The sequence below is a fragment of the Blennius ocellaris genome (genome assembly GCF_963422515.1).
Source record: "Blennius ocellaris genome assembly, chromosome: 20".
Lineage (NCBI taxonomy): Eukaryota > Metazoa > Chordata > Actinopteri > Blenniiformes > Blenniidae > Blennius > Blennius ocellaris.
Genome location: NC_137669.1, coordinates 15,536,922 through 15,550,300, shown reverse-complemented (window position 1 = coordinate 15,550,300; position 13,379 = coordinate 15,536,922). Strand labels below are relative to the sequence as shown.

General features: G+C 41.9%; 1 protein-coding gene across 1 annotated transcript; it reads right to left on the bottom strand.

Annotated features, from left to right (window-relative positions):
• Window positions 1–1,948: 1,948 nt before the first annotated feature.
• On the bottom strand, window positions 1,949–12,634 carry rbm24a (RNA binding motif protein 24a). The gene is made up of 4 exons (XM_080515989.1): window positions 12,199–12,634; window positions 10,947–11,070; window positions 10,774–10,828; window positions 1,949–4,728 (listed from the first exon to the last, which is right to left on the bottom strand). Exons 1-4 carry the CDS (start codon window positions 12,364–12,366, stop codon window positions 4,374–4,376), a joined length of 702 nt encoding a protein of 233 aa, XP_080372115.1. The 5' UTR covers window positions 12,367–12,634; the 3' UTR covers window positions 1,949–4,373.
• Window positions 12,635–13,379: the final 745 nt, after the last annotated feature.

The following is a 13,379-nucleotide window of genomic DNA, read 5'->3' as shown; positions in this document are numbered from 1 at the left end:
ACATTTGTGTGGGCATTGGAGATGGCTGTTGGATGAGAAACAGTTGATACGTCTTTTTTTTTTCCAAAACAACTTGAGAACCTTTCTCGGTTTTTTTAGCTGCTATAACTTCACATTTCTTGTCTGCTCTGCTGTTATACCAACCATCTCCATGTCCTCCTTCACCACCTCAGGTCTTCCTCTTCACCTCCACCCCAGTCCAATATAACCACGGTCTCTCCACATCCCAGCCTGACCACTCCCGCTTCATCAATAAACCTTTTGTTTTTATCTTACCTTCTGATCAGTTCATTTTCAACCCGATTCATCCTGCTCATTCACAAAGGAAACTGATTTTGTTTGAGGTTTTTTTCAGGGGGCAAAATTAATTACAAATAAGAATAGACATGGACTCTTTTATAACCTACAAAATAGTCATCAATCAATAATCAAGTATTGAGGCTATTGGTAAAGTTAGAATATCACCTAATACGACACCAGCATTGATACATTATTCAAGTTGTCAACTGTTATTTTAACCTCGGTCACTGATTGTGTTATGTTGAAACTCTCTTAAAAACAAGAATACACACGTAAACTTATAAGGAACGATAATATATTTTCTTAAAGGGCAACGTATTCAGTTTTATTGCCTTGGAGATCATTGCTGTCGTCACTGTGTTTAGAAAGCAGAGGCCAATCATCTTTTTCATTTCTCTTAAACACCAACCCAGAAGAAATCCAGAGCTCTGCATCATCTTTCTAATAAAGCAGCTTTAGACTTGATGTGTCCTGAGGTCAGAAGCTCCGGTGGCAGCTTGATTTCAGCCATGAGGCCCTGCTGCATGTGTGCTGTGTCATGGTCACCCACCCAGAGCGTGTGGCCCAGTTTCGCGTTTCACAAGAGACCAAAAATACTCTGCTGAGGTGAAGCGAGACAAGCGGCGAGGCAGCTCAGTCTTTTTTAACATGACTTATTGATTAGAGAACGGATGAATCATTGATGGGCCGAGTCCCCTCGGAGACGTCATTCTGTCGGTGGCGTCCACGAAAACTCTTAGTGGCTCTGACTGTTTTGAGGCAGTTTCAATAGTGAAGTATGCAAAATAGGTTGTGGAACTCGAGAGGGTTTGAAGATAAATAAATGATAATAACTCAAAGACGCGTGTAATATTTAATGTGTGGCGATGTAAGAGAAGGATTGTGGAGTCTGATGGAGGCAGAGAGGATTTTATACCTGGACTACAGTGTTATATAAAGAGTAGTGATCCTTTCAACTTAAAAGATCTCAGTCTACAGAGCAAGTAAAGAGTCTGCTCTGACATTTCGATGGTGAATCAATTGCAATTTCAAGGAATCATCTGTGAACCATCTATAAGTTAAACTGAAATTAAGAGTTTAAAAAAACCCAAAAAACTTTAGTATTGTTTGGTGTATTTTCATTTTAAGTCCACTGACAGAAGGCCGAGTAACTCAAAGGCAAAATCAGGAGAATTTGTAAAAAAAAAAAAAACCCAGAACAATTACTTATTATATCTGAGCTGAGAAAACCAGATCACTCTGGTTTAATAAAGCTGATGTAACTTTTGAATGGAAACCAGTTCAGATCAGTTTAGTGGTCTTACATGTGTGAAAACAAATTTTACCTTTATGAAAGTCACTCATGCATAAAAATCATTTGTGCACCGTCACACTGGCACCATTTCAATAATGTGTGAATAAACAGTATGTTTATCTGATGAGGAAGTGTTTACTGGATACCAGCTTCTAGCATCAGTTAGAAGCAAAGTATATTTTTTATTTAATCATTTATGTCTACCTATAATAAAAACAATGATAATGAACCTCTCACATCTCACAGTCATATATCACCTGTGTCTCAAGACGGCTTCAGAAACTCACATTGACCCCTCTTCACAAAAAATAAAACATCACAACTTATATTCTTTTTAAATACTGAACATTTTATTCCATTTTGAGTAAATAATGTTGAACTTCTTGAAGTAAAAGGTTTTAATATCAACAGGACCTTCGCATTTCAATAGTAACATTGTTTCATGCCTTCATCCAGTGACAATGAAAATCTCCATGAAAAAGTTTTTTTTTGTCATTTATTTCTCATGTTTCCCTTGTAAGAAAGAGTTCAAGTATAAAAATTCCCAACAGTGTAAAATAGCCCGTTTGATGAATATTAAGCAAAGGAAGCACAGCTACTGAAACCTTGACAACAACTATACATTCTAGTAGAGAAAAGCAGCATTTTTGCTTGTTTTTGTCAAAATTATTATTATTTCTCTCTCGTCTAAACACAGAAGAGGCAGAGTACAATCTGCATGCAAACAGGCCTGCATTTAAATAAAGATCCTCCATACAAAAGGTAATAAGCTAATATCCAATGTCATATTCTAGAGTCCAAAAGATAAAAAATAAAAGTACAGTGCACATAACAGTATTTTAAATAAGTCCTACATCAACAAGTTGGGTTGAGTATGTTAATGATAGTAAATATCATAATAATATTCATATTAATAATAATAAAACTAATCAATAACTTATATATGCCTTGAGATGAGTACATAATAATAATATTATTAATACAGTACCGCCACTAACTCTACTCTCAGAGTGTCAACATAGTCAACCCTCAAAAATAAATATCTTAAATAGTAGATTTTCTCTTTTTTTCAGTTTTTTTTTTCTTTCTCTCACTTAAATAGCAGAAAATAACGCTGTAAGGCACACAGATCAACATAGAGAGTAAACCTTCACCCTCTCCACCCCACCTGGTGATCTTGATAGACTGAGGCAGGCCAGTTGTTTTTTTTCTTCTTTTTTTTAGGGGGGGGGGGGGCTTTGGTGTTTGTGAGCGTGTACCTGACGCCACACGACAGCAGCACAGAGGTGGAAATGCTGACAGCGGCAGCACTGAATGACAAGGGGGGGTGGGGGTGAGGGGCTCCGCTGTGGGGGCTCTGCATTATGATGGTGGTGGTGGTTGGGGTGGGGGGGGGGGGGGGTTTGTAAAGTCGGTTCCCAATGGGCTCGGCCGGGGATTAAAATGTGACAGCTCAACAAACGAGCACAAGTGATGCGTTCTTTCCAGAGCGATCCGTCTGTGTGGCGCTGCGGCGGCTCCGTCCTCCCCCCACCAGGCAGCTGCTCGCTCCCTCTTTCTCTCCCTCCACCATCACCGAGCCGCAGAAACACACACAACTGTGCCGCCTTTGTCTTCGACTGCTACGCGCACAACTCTGGATGCATGTGTCAGTAAACGTGTGAGCGAAACGTGGAAAAGCAACAGATTTAGTGTTTCTCATTGTCTGAAGCCATTCGCAGCCTCTCTGGTTGTGTCACTGGCTTTGTTTCACTCGCCAAGTTTCTCTATAGTCCAAGAGTCAAGTCAGACCTGATGATATCTTCAGGGTTTGTTTTGTTGTTGTTGTTGTTGTCGTCGTTCCTTTTCACTCTATTTTTTTTGTCTCTTGGTGATTTGTTTGCTTTGCATAGGTCAAGAGGTTGAGACAGAGTAAATAATTAAAAAAAAAGGGACATTCAGCATCAGGAAGATAAAAAGGTAGTTCTTCAAATGTGTGTGACACGACAAGTTTCGACATCCTCCACTTCCTGACAGAGGTCACATAATAATAAGAATAAGAATAAGAATAAGAATAAGAAAAATAATATTAGCTAACACGTTGGGAACGGTTCCATTTCCCTGATTATCAGAAATATTAACTACACAAAATGCACTTGTAAAGACAAAAAAGAACAAGCAGAGCCCTCATTGTGTAATAATGACAATAATAAATATAAATGTTCTGAGGGCATTAAATAACTGAAAACACTTGTGAAACAAGACAAGTCAAAGAAAAAAAAAAAGAGTATTCTCCTAAACTAACGTCAAAGACAGCAATCGGACTTGAAGGCTTAGCTGAACACCTACAGTTTACCAACCACAGGGATTAGTTCCTGGATTCTTCCTCTAGAAAACTCTACTACAATGATAATAGTAATAATCATAGTAATAACAACAACAACAACAATAATAATAATAATAATAATAATAATAATAGTAAATCTTTTTCCTTATTTGTTCTGCCACGTTTTCTCATTTAAATTTTTTTTGGTTGAAGCACAGCAAGTTGGAAAGTTACTGTAAAAAGTTTCCACCTCACCATCATCATCGTCATCGTCATCATCATCATCATCGTCATCATCATCACCATCATCATCACCATCATCATCATCACCATCATCATCATCTTTTGAAAGCAATGCTGCCTCAGTGTTGTCGGCTCGCCGCACCTTTAAGGCCACTCCCTCTTCCGTTTCCTTCGCTCATGCGGCCGGCGTTGGGCCTCCTCTTCCTGCGTGTCCCCCAGTTGCAGTGGCTGCTATTGCATGCGGTCGGCTTGCAGTTGCTGAGGCTGGTACTGACCGAAGGCGGCCGCGGCGGCGGCGGCCGCCGAGCCCGGGGTAGCCGCGGCCAAAGGCTGCTGGACCGCGTAGCCGTACCCGGCGGTGGCCACGTAGCCCGTCGCAGCAGGGGAAGCGGCATAAGGATACTGCTCGTAGGCGGCGGCGGCGGCGGCGCTGGCCGCGGCCGCAGAGTACTGCGCGTAGGCCGCCCCGGTGTAGTCGATGTAAGGCGAGGAGGCGGTGGCAGGAGCTGCAGCAGTGGGCTGCACGTGAGGGATCACCATGCTCGGCTGCACGAAGGCCTGAGGGTACACGTAGTGAGCCGGGATGCTGTGGGACAGATACACACGTTTGACTCGGGGCGACTTATCAAATGTGAAAGTAACATCCTAAAAAAAAAAGGAAAGGAAAAAACAAAACAAAAGAAAAACACCCTAACACCCAACTCCATCACACTGCGGCCAAGCGCCCTCCCGCCACCCAGCCCCAGTCCAACCCACCGGTCAAGAAAAACCCAGGAAACGCCTGCTAGTAGGGATTAGAACAATATAGGGTTGCCAAAATAGAAAACATTGTGAAATTAAAACTGGGAAGGGTGGAGAACTTTGACCACCGAGACTTGTTTCTATGATGCCACCGTGTTTTAATGAGAGGCCGGGGGGGGGGGTGATGGGTCTATTTATAGAGGCAAAGCTCCAGTGATGGAGGGAAGTGAGATTAGTAACCTGATGGTCACTCGTGCATTTGGCCGTGTTGCCCCCTTCTCCTGCTGGAGGCCGTGTGGGGCAGGGAGGGGAGCTTTACAGTGTCGGGACAAGGGGGTGGGGTGGGGGGTGGTGGGGTGCAAACAGGGGCAGTGAGCCCAGCGGAGCATTGTAAAAATGTCACTGCCACTTTGACAGCTGGACAGTTTTAAAAAGAGAGACTGCTGGCCATTTCCCCCTCTGTGTCAGGACAAAGAGTCCGGGAGGCAGAGGGGGGGGGGAGCCGGGACTAGTCTCTGCACCGAGGGATGTTTCGATTAAATAAACAATTCTGAACAATGAGCACATTCTGCCCTCCATGACATAGCCTTATCCCAGCCCCCCTTATTCCACTGCTTGGAAACTCGATGGGACAGTGAGCGGAGCTTTTGAAATGTGATCTGTTAAACTTAAAACTAGAGGCTTTGGTAAAATGTGACACTGTGTTTTGGATTTTGAATTTCTCCATTTTAATAGACAAGACTAAAGCCAGGGGGTGTGAAGCACAAGGCCCACAAGCCAAATTATTGCAATTTCTTCAAACTAACTTTTAGTCTTAATTTGTCCACTGAAAAGATTTGACATAATACAAAAGGCTGAAAAGCCAGAGCTGACCAGTAGATTCCCATAATGCAGCAGTGAGAGCGAGCTACCTTGTTGCTTGAAAATCCTGCATTGTGCCTTCATGAACACATGAAAGGAAATTCGTATTATTCCACTTGAATGTTTTGGCTGTAATTTAGGAAAAGAAAAAGCTCAATAAAATGAAGATTTCTGAAACTTGTTTGACACCCCTGGAATAAACACTATAGCTGGATCACAGACCTCCAGCCGGAGAAAATGATATTGTCATCTGTGGATATTAGGTGGTCACTTTGGAGTTTGGAGCGGAAGTGAAGAAGGAAGAAAGTGCGGAACATGTTGAATTATTGAAAGGCAGGATCTATCGTGGCAACCCTATTGTGAGCACTCCATTATCCAATCCAATCCACATCTCAACCGAAAACAGTGGACCAGGAGAAAAACAGGAAAAACCGAAACAGCAAGGCGTCAGAGAGGAAGAAATATGTAAAAATAGTTCACCTCGACTCCATTGATCAAAAGAACAACGACAAGCGCACAGCACAATCACTCCACTGAGAGACAGAAATTTGGGGGGGGGGGGGGGGGGGGAGTGAGTGGGCATGTAGAGGAATGGTGTTACTAAATGCTGCACATACAGTACATACACTCAACCAATCCCTGCAGGCCAGTATCAAAGTGTGACACGAATGAGAAAAGCTGAAAGTGTATTTTTCTAACACGTGCTGTGAAATTCTGCTTTGAGCCTTCACTAATGAAACTCAGCAGGTTTGGCCGAGTTTTCAGAGACACACTGGACGTCAGGACGTTGTAGCCTGTTATCTCAGGTCTGATTAGAAACCACTAAATGAATAGACGCGTGGAGCGGATGACGTAATGGCTGGGGGTTGGGGGGGGGGGGGGGGGGGGGGGGGGGTCACATGCAGCTGCCTCTCTGTCTATCGGGTTTTGATTTTGGGACGTTAAATGTGGAGTTTCTATAGAGAAAGTGCTTCCAGGCTCGTGGTCCAATGCCCAAGAGAAAGCTTTCACCTCTTCGTGATACATTCGGTCTGTTTATGTCAATAAGCTGATTCATTGTTGTGTACGATATCCAGTATTTAGAGTTTTCCAACTCTCTTCACCCATAGTCAGCTGGGATTTAAAATAAATAACCTTGTAGGGACAAGTAAGTTTGGGGTTTTTTTTGTAAGGTATTTTAAGTTTGTGATAGAGATTAAGGCAGTGACGTACCAATAGTGAAGGCAGCTTCCTTGTTGCTGATGCATTTTACAAGTTGGCGCTGTCAATGATTCTGAAGCATGTCCTACATAAGACGTAGTCCCATTCAGAAACTGTATATTTAGCGACTGCTGCCATGCAGTTTCCTGTGACAGCAGAAGTTTTATGACTTTTCAAACTGTCGTGTGGGAAAATCACTCATGGCTTGAGGCAGAAAGTATTCAAAGCACATGGAAGATTTCCCCAAAGCTTTGACTTCGGCATGTTTTCAGTGTCAGGGGCTGCATTGTGGTGAAGCAGAAGTCTGCAACTCAGACAAATCCAGAAATGTTCCTTTAGTATGTGCTCGTCTTCTGTACAGGAACGCTGATGTCTCTCCGCAGTGTGTGACTGTCCCCTGTTCCTCACTGCATGTGTGTCATGTTCACATAACCCAGCAGACATTAAAGTTCAAGGCTAAAAAAAGGCCCCACTTCATGCTGCAGACGGGTTTTAAAGTGTGCTCCAAGTGTGAGACGATGGTACACACACACACACACACAGACCCACGCACACACACGCACACACACACACACAAGCACGCACGCACGCACGCACGCACGCACTTATTTTGCTTTCACAGTTTTTTACTGTTGAAGCCAAGACACGGATGAACCTGGGGTCTAGTTTCAGTGTAAAAAGAGCAGGTCTTGAGTCACACACCAAACACGCTGAGCTCAATGGATCAAGTCAAGAAAAGTCAAAACAAAACTCCAGTCCAAACTGAAGAATTCAAACACTGAACAGAGTTCACGATTTGAGTTTGAGCCATTTCTAGAATTTTCTGGCAGGTTTTCTATATGTTTGAATGAATTATGAATTATGAACTCACATCGAAATGAGATAATTATCCCTGTTATTATTATCATTTCCTCTGTTATTGGGCTTGTTTGAACCTCAGTAACAACTCAATCCATTGTTGGTGTAAAAGTAATAAACTACAGGTTCTGAAATGCACACAAGTGCAAAGGTAAAACCAACATGAATGCACATTTATGTACATCAGCAATCACATGACAACATGTTGTTGTTGCAGAATGATGACTCGCAATGACAGATCTCTACTCAACATGAACATTTTGTTCTTCGTCAGAAACTAAATTGTTTATATATATTTTTAAAAAAGAGACCTGACCTGGATTACATATTAAACACGTCACGTGTACGAAGGAGAAAGTACTGGTGCACTTCAGTAAAGTAGCTTATAAGTTTACTTCAGTACAGTTAAAAAAAAAGGTACATAAACTATAGGGAAAATAATATTTATTTAAACAAAGTGAAATCAACCAAAATTGAATGCCGCTATTGCGAATGTAATAAAAACTAATTACATTTACTAATTGAGCTCTAAAAGGTTTTATTCTTTGCAAACATTCTGTCAGAGGTCCAGCATTTGGAAGTTACTATTTAAAGAGTTTAGAGTTAATCATGTGAGTTTGACTATCGATGTGTACGAGTACAGCAGCTCTGCTCCAGCCAGATCTTAAAAAGACATTTATTTGACATTTCTTTTCGCCGTTCTGTGGATGAAGTCGCTGTAATCACTTTGAGGGAAAGTTTCATTTTATCCCCGACTGTGGTTTAGATAATTTATAATAGGCAGAGCGGGACGACATCTCCCTCATCCCACCCAGCCAATCACTGCCTGCCTATGTGTTTATATATATTTAAAAAAGACATTTGGCTTCTTCTTTTTCTTTTTTTTTTAAATAGAAGAGCAAGCTGAGTTTATTTGATCAATCTTGTCCATTTTTCAACAACTATATTCTTATCTAAATTGAAAGCTGATAAGATTTAGTTTGCTGTCTAGACTTTGAGCTTGCACAGGATTTCCCATCAAAAGCAAAAATCTCCTTTGAGTATTTTTTTTTTTTCCTTGAGGAATACAAACAGCCAAACATGAGCATTTATGGCTTTAGAGGCAGACTATTCAGTTCAACGTAGCTGATTTGTATTACACCTATATATTTCTGGCTCAGGGTAGAAACTCTGGGTTAATGTGTGAGATACACTTAACTTATAGATACGAGTTATATGGACAAGTTATAGACTGTTTAAATATACTCTCCCTTACATGACGCGCACACACACACACACACACACACACACACACACACACACACACACACACACACACAGCTTCATGCGACTGCAGTGTCAGCATTTGGGGCTTTGTGTGGCACAATGGGTGCGTTTGTTTTCCTTAACACCACGAGCCCATGTGACGAAAGCTCGCTCTGAAAGAATAAGAGAGAGAGAGAGAGAGAGAGAGAGAGAGAGAGAGAGAGAGAGAGAGAGAGAGAGAGAGAGAGAGAGAGAGAGAGAGAGAGAGAGAGAGAGAGAGAGAGAGAGAGAGAGAGAGAGACAGACATCCAGACATTTGTTTGTGTCACAGTGGAGACTTTGGTGCACTGACCTGCACTGAGCTGAACTGAGCAGTGGTGTAAAGAGTCAGAGTGTACCAATGTCATCACACACACATAAAAAAGTGCACACAGCTCACATAAGAACTGTTAAGATTTCTCATGCGTTTACAAGACATGTCTGAAAGGTTGTGAGGTGGAGACCATTGTGTTCCTGAGGGGCCTCATAAAAATTAAAAAAAAACGGACTTTGTGGAAGGGCTGAGCAATAAGTAGATACTGATTGTGAACAATATATCTTAATATTAGTGGGCATAAAGAGCAGTGTGTTACAGGGTTTTAATAGGCTACTGTTTTACCTGCATTATAAATTACTTTGATGGCCAAGTTTTTTTTTCACTCTGAACTTTCTGTGGCTTCTGGCAAAGGAAACAGGTCAGATCAACGTGTCGAAGCGAGACTCACTCATTGTGAATTTGTGCTGCGTTGTAGGAAACGCTAGAAAGATGCTTCAAGCGCACACGCACGCACGCACACCAAGCAATAATGGGTTTGTTTTTCTGAGGGCAAACTGTGGAGGTTTTAGACAAAGGAGGGATTAAAGGAAATCACACAGAAAGATACAGCACTCACACCCAGACAAGACACCCACAAAAAAAAACCACACACACGAAACACACGCCCCGTTAAACAAAACAGGTCAACCACAAGAAGCAATGATAACATACAGAAAACTTTGCTCCTCAGCAAAGTTGACACGCTTCCACAAAGAGGAGGAAATTTTTTTTAAAAAACAACACCCCAAAAAATAAAAATCAATCCAGCTTTTTTTTTTTTTTTTTTTTTGTCACTAAAGTCAGAAAACACACGGTTTAACTAACAACACCACTTCATAACTGCACACAAAGCTACGTTCTATTCAAGTAAAATAAAAAAAATAAATGAAAAAAAGTCAAAGTGAAACCCACGTACATGCGTCTGTAATCACCATTTTGAGAGCTTGTTTGTGTGCGCATGAGTCTACAGGTAATTCCTTTCTCTGATCTGTGATTACGTTTGCAGCGCTATTCCACAAACCGGCACAGTTAGCTTAAGCGAGAGGGAGCCTGTCGGACCAAAGATAAATAACATTGAGTCAGGCTGGAGGTTTCCATCATCGTCCACACACGCACACGACAAACAAACAAACACAAGGAAAGTAGTTCAGCTGGCGTGTTGGTGACAGTGGTTTTAGAAAACAAGCAGAACATTACTTACTGCCCACCTCTGATTATCAGCCAGTATTTTATGTGAAAAAGAAATGAAATATATAAAAAGAGAGAGACGTCAACATCTGGAGAAACTAACGTACAGATATTTGGAATCATTTTGACAATTTAGAATCACAAATTTCTTTGCAAATGACATGCACACTGGTGTGACCTTACCCATAAGGCCTTTGGATGAAAGCGGGGTGAATCTGGGGGACGCCAAAGGTGAAACCTGGCGAGGAAGAATAAAGGACGAGATCAAGTTTCCAGAATCGCTTGCTGCTGCGTCTGTGAGGAGAAACGCCTGACAATCCAACAACTGTTAAATTCCCCCTCGGGGCGTCTTTTACCTGGCTGCATCACTCGAGGCTTGGCCCCCAGGTAGGCCAGGTTGACGTTGGCCTTCCTGCCGTCGATGATGGGGTTGGGGTCCTTGCAGGCCCGGTCGGCGGCAGAGCGGTCCGCCATGGTCACCTGGCAGACACCAAAAATGAGTCTCATTCATCTCCTTTCCGACACATATTGTCTCAAGCTGCCTGCAGCTATCGGTGACACTCGCGAAAGTATTTGGCAGCGCACACATTTCTCGCCCCCGGCGGCGAGGGTGTGAGGAAAGTGTCAGCAGTGAATGGGAGCCAGGCTGAGACGGCTCAACACGGCCATAACCTCAATGTCATTACTGGACTCAGATGGTCAGAGGCCCCAAACTCCCTGTTCAAACACCTTTTTAATAAGAATGTCTCACACCAAGGGGGGCAACAAGCTTTTCTGGAGAGGCAATGAAGACTAATTGAATACATTATATTAAAACTGAAAGAAAAAAAATGGACTGAAGAAAAAAGGAGCAAAATGCTGTTTATAAACAACATTTTACACTTTCGGGCACATTCAGTTTTAATGTCTGTATAAAAGTGTAAATAAACGACAATTATTCTTTTACTAAAACCTCCTGTGTTACTGAGACAATCAAAGAAAATGTTGATGCTTTTCAAAAAGTATGATAATGTAGTAAACAACAATCAAAAGATAGCTGTCCAGATCTCTCCTTTTTGAGCTGTAAAATGTAAACCTGTTTCGCCTTACATAGATGTAGAAATGCATTCACATCTCACTGAAATAATACTTTTTAAAGCACCAGAGAGAAAATTCTATAAAGAAATGTGCATAATGCTTTTTTTTCTTTTCTAACCTTCGATCTTCTATCAAAATGTGTGTCATAAAACAGCATTCCCACTAATATATACGTAATATCAAGAGAATACGTTGAGTTTTGCTTCATTCCTCGGCGTATCGCCGCTGTCAGTGTGAGAGGGCAGCTCGGCTCAAGAGAAGAAGAAAAAAGAAAAAAACGTGTCAGGGCGCATACCGACCGGCGCGCAACAAGTTGGTGGGAAGCGAGGTTGCAACAGAAGCCAAAGACAAATTTAAGCAGGACCTGCTTATCAAAACATAAACACCCCATGACCGCAGATATATCAGTTGGTCACGAAGTTGTGAAAGACAGCAGCAGCTGGAGATATTAGATCCTGTTTATTGAAAACGAAGTTTGTTCTAGGAATTGGCACGGCGCGTAAAGGGGGATAAAACCAAAACGGTACTTACAAATCCATAACCTCTGGACTTGCCGGTCTGTCTGTCGGTAATGACCACAGCTTCTTCAATCTCACCGAAAACCTCGAAATATTTCCTGAGACTTGAATCCGTGGTGTGGTAGGGAAGACCCCCGACAAAAATCTTCGTGTAGGTCGTGTCCTTTTGCGTGGTGTGCATCGTTAGTGCAAATTACAATAAATAAAAACACTGAATAAAAATAGTAACAATAGTGCAATTTCTCCTTATCGGTGATTCTTTGGGTGAAGAGAGAGGAAGATGAGAGAGATCAGCTGGCTCTGTAAGTTTTCAGGAGAGAAAAGAAGAGTGAAACTCGGTCGTGATGAAGCCTGGAGGTAGTTTGATCTTGCGACAGTGAAAAAAAGGGGGAAGTAATATGGAGCGGATTGTCCCAAAGATACCGTCAGGTGTTTCCAGCTCTTCTTGGTGACCCTGCTGTCTAAACTAAATAGTTTTTGGGACCCATTCCTAAATGCTCTGCCTCCAAACTCCACCCACTTTTCAGCTCGCCCGTGCCCGCCCACCGGCGCGCACCAACAGCTGGGAAGCCTGCGCCTTTGCTGTGCGCCTTGTGCGCTTTGCGCGCTACGCTGGAGCTGCTTCACCCGCCACAAGTGCACTTTTATCCCCCTTAACCACATTTAAAGAAAGGAAGAAAAAAATAAAAAGAAGAAGAAGCTAGAAATATAGACACAAAATAGATTTGATAAAGTTCTATGACTTTGCAGTGACTAATAATTAAGTAATACGTTTACGCAATTTTATGAACTGTTCATTTTCAAGTATTCACTTTGCTGCTTTTAAAATCATAAATCAGGACCACAATTTTTTTTTATATTCAAACCCATTCAAGGGTCCCTGGTTCCAGGCTGGGCTTTTCTGTCTCCGCTCCATTTCTAAAAACCGGCACTTGACACATTATCTTTTTTTTTTTTTTTTTAACTCTAACTTGTCTTTGGGTGTGAGTGTGTGTTTGTATATTTCTCTGTGTTTGCTCCATGATGGACTGGTGACCTGTCCAGAGTCTACACTGCTTTCACAGAAGGTGAAATATTGAATAATTTTAGGGAGATTATTTTTACTTGTAATTGAGTAGTTTAGACTATGTGACAGAAGTTGCACCAGAGTTAATAGTTTCCTTAAAGCAGAAATCAATATCCCAGTTCATTAAG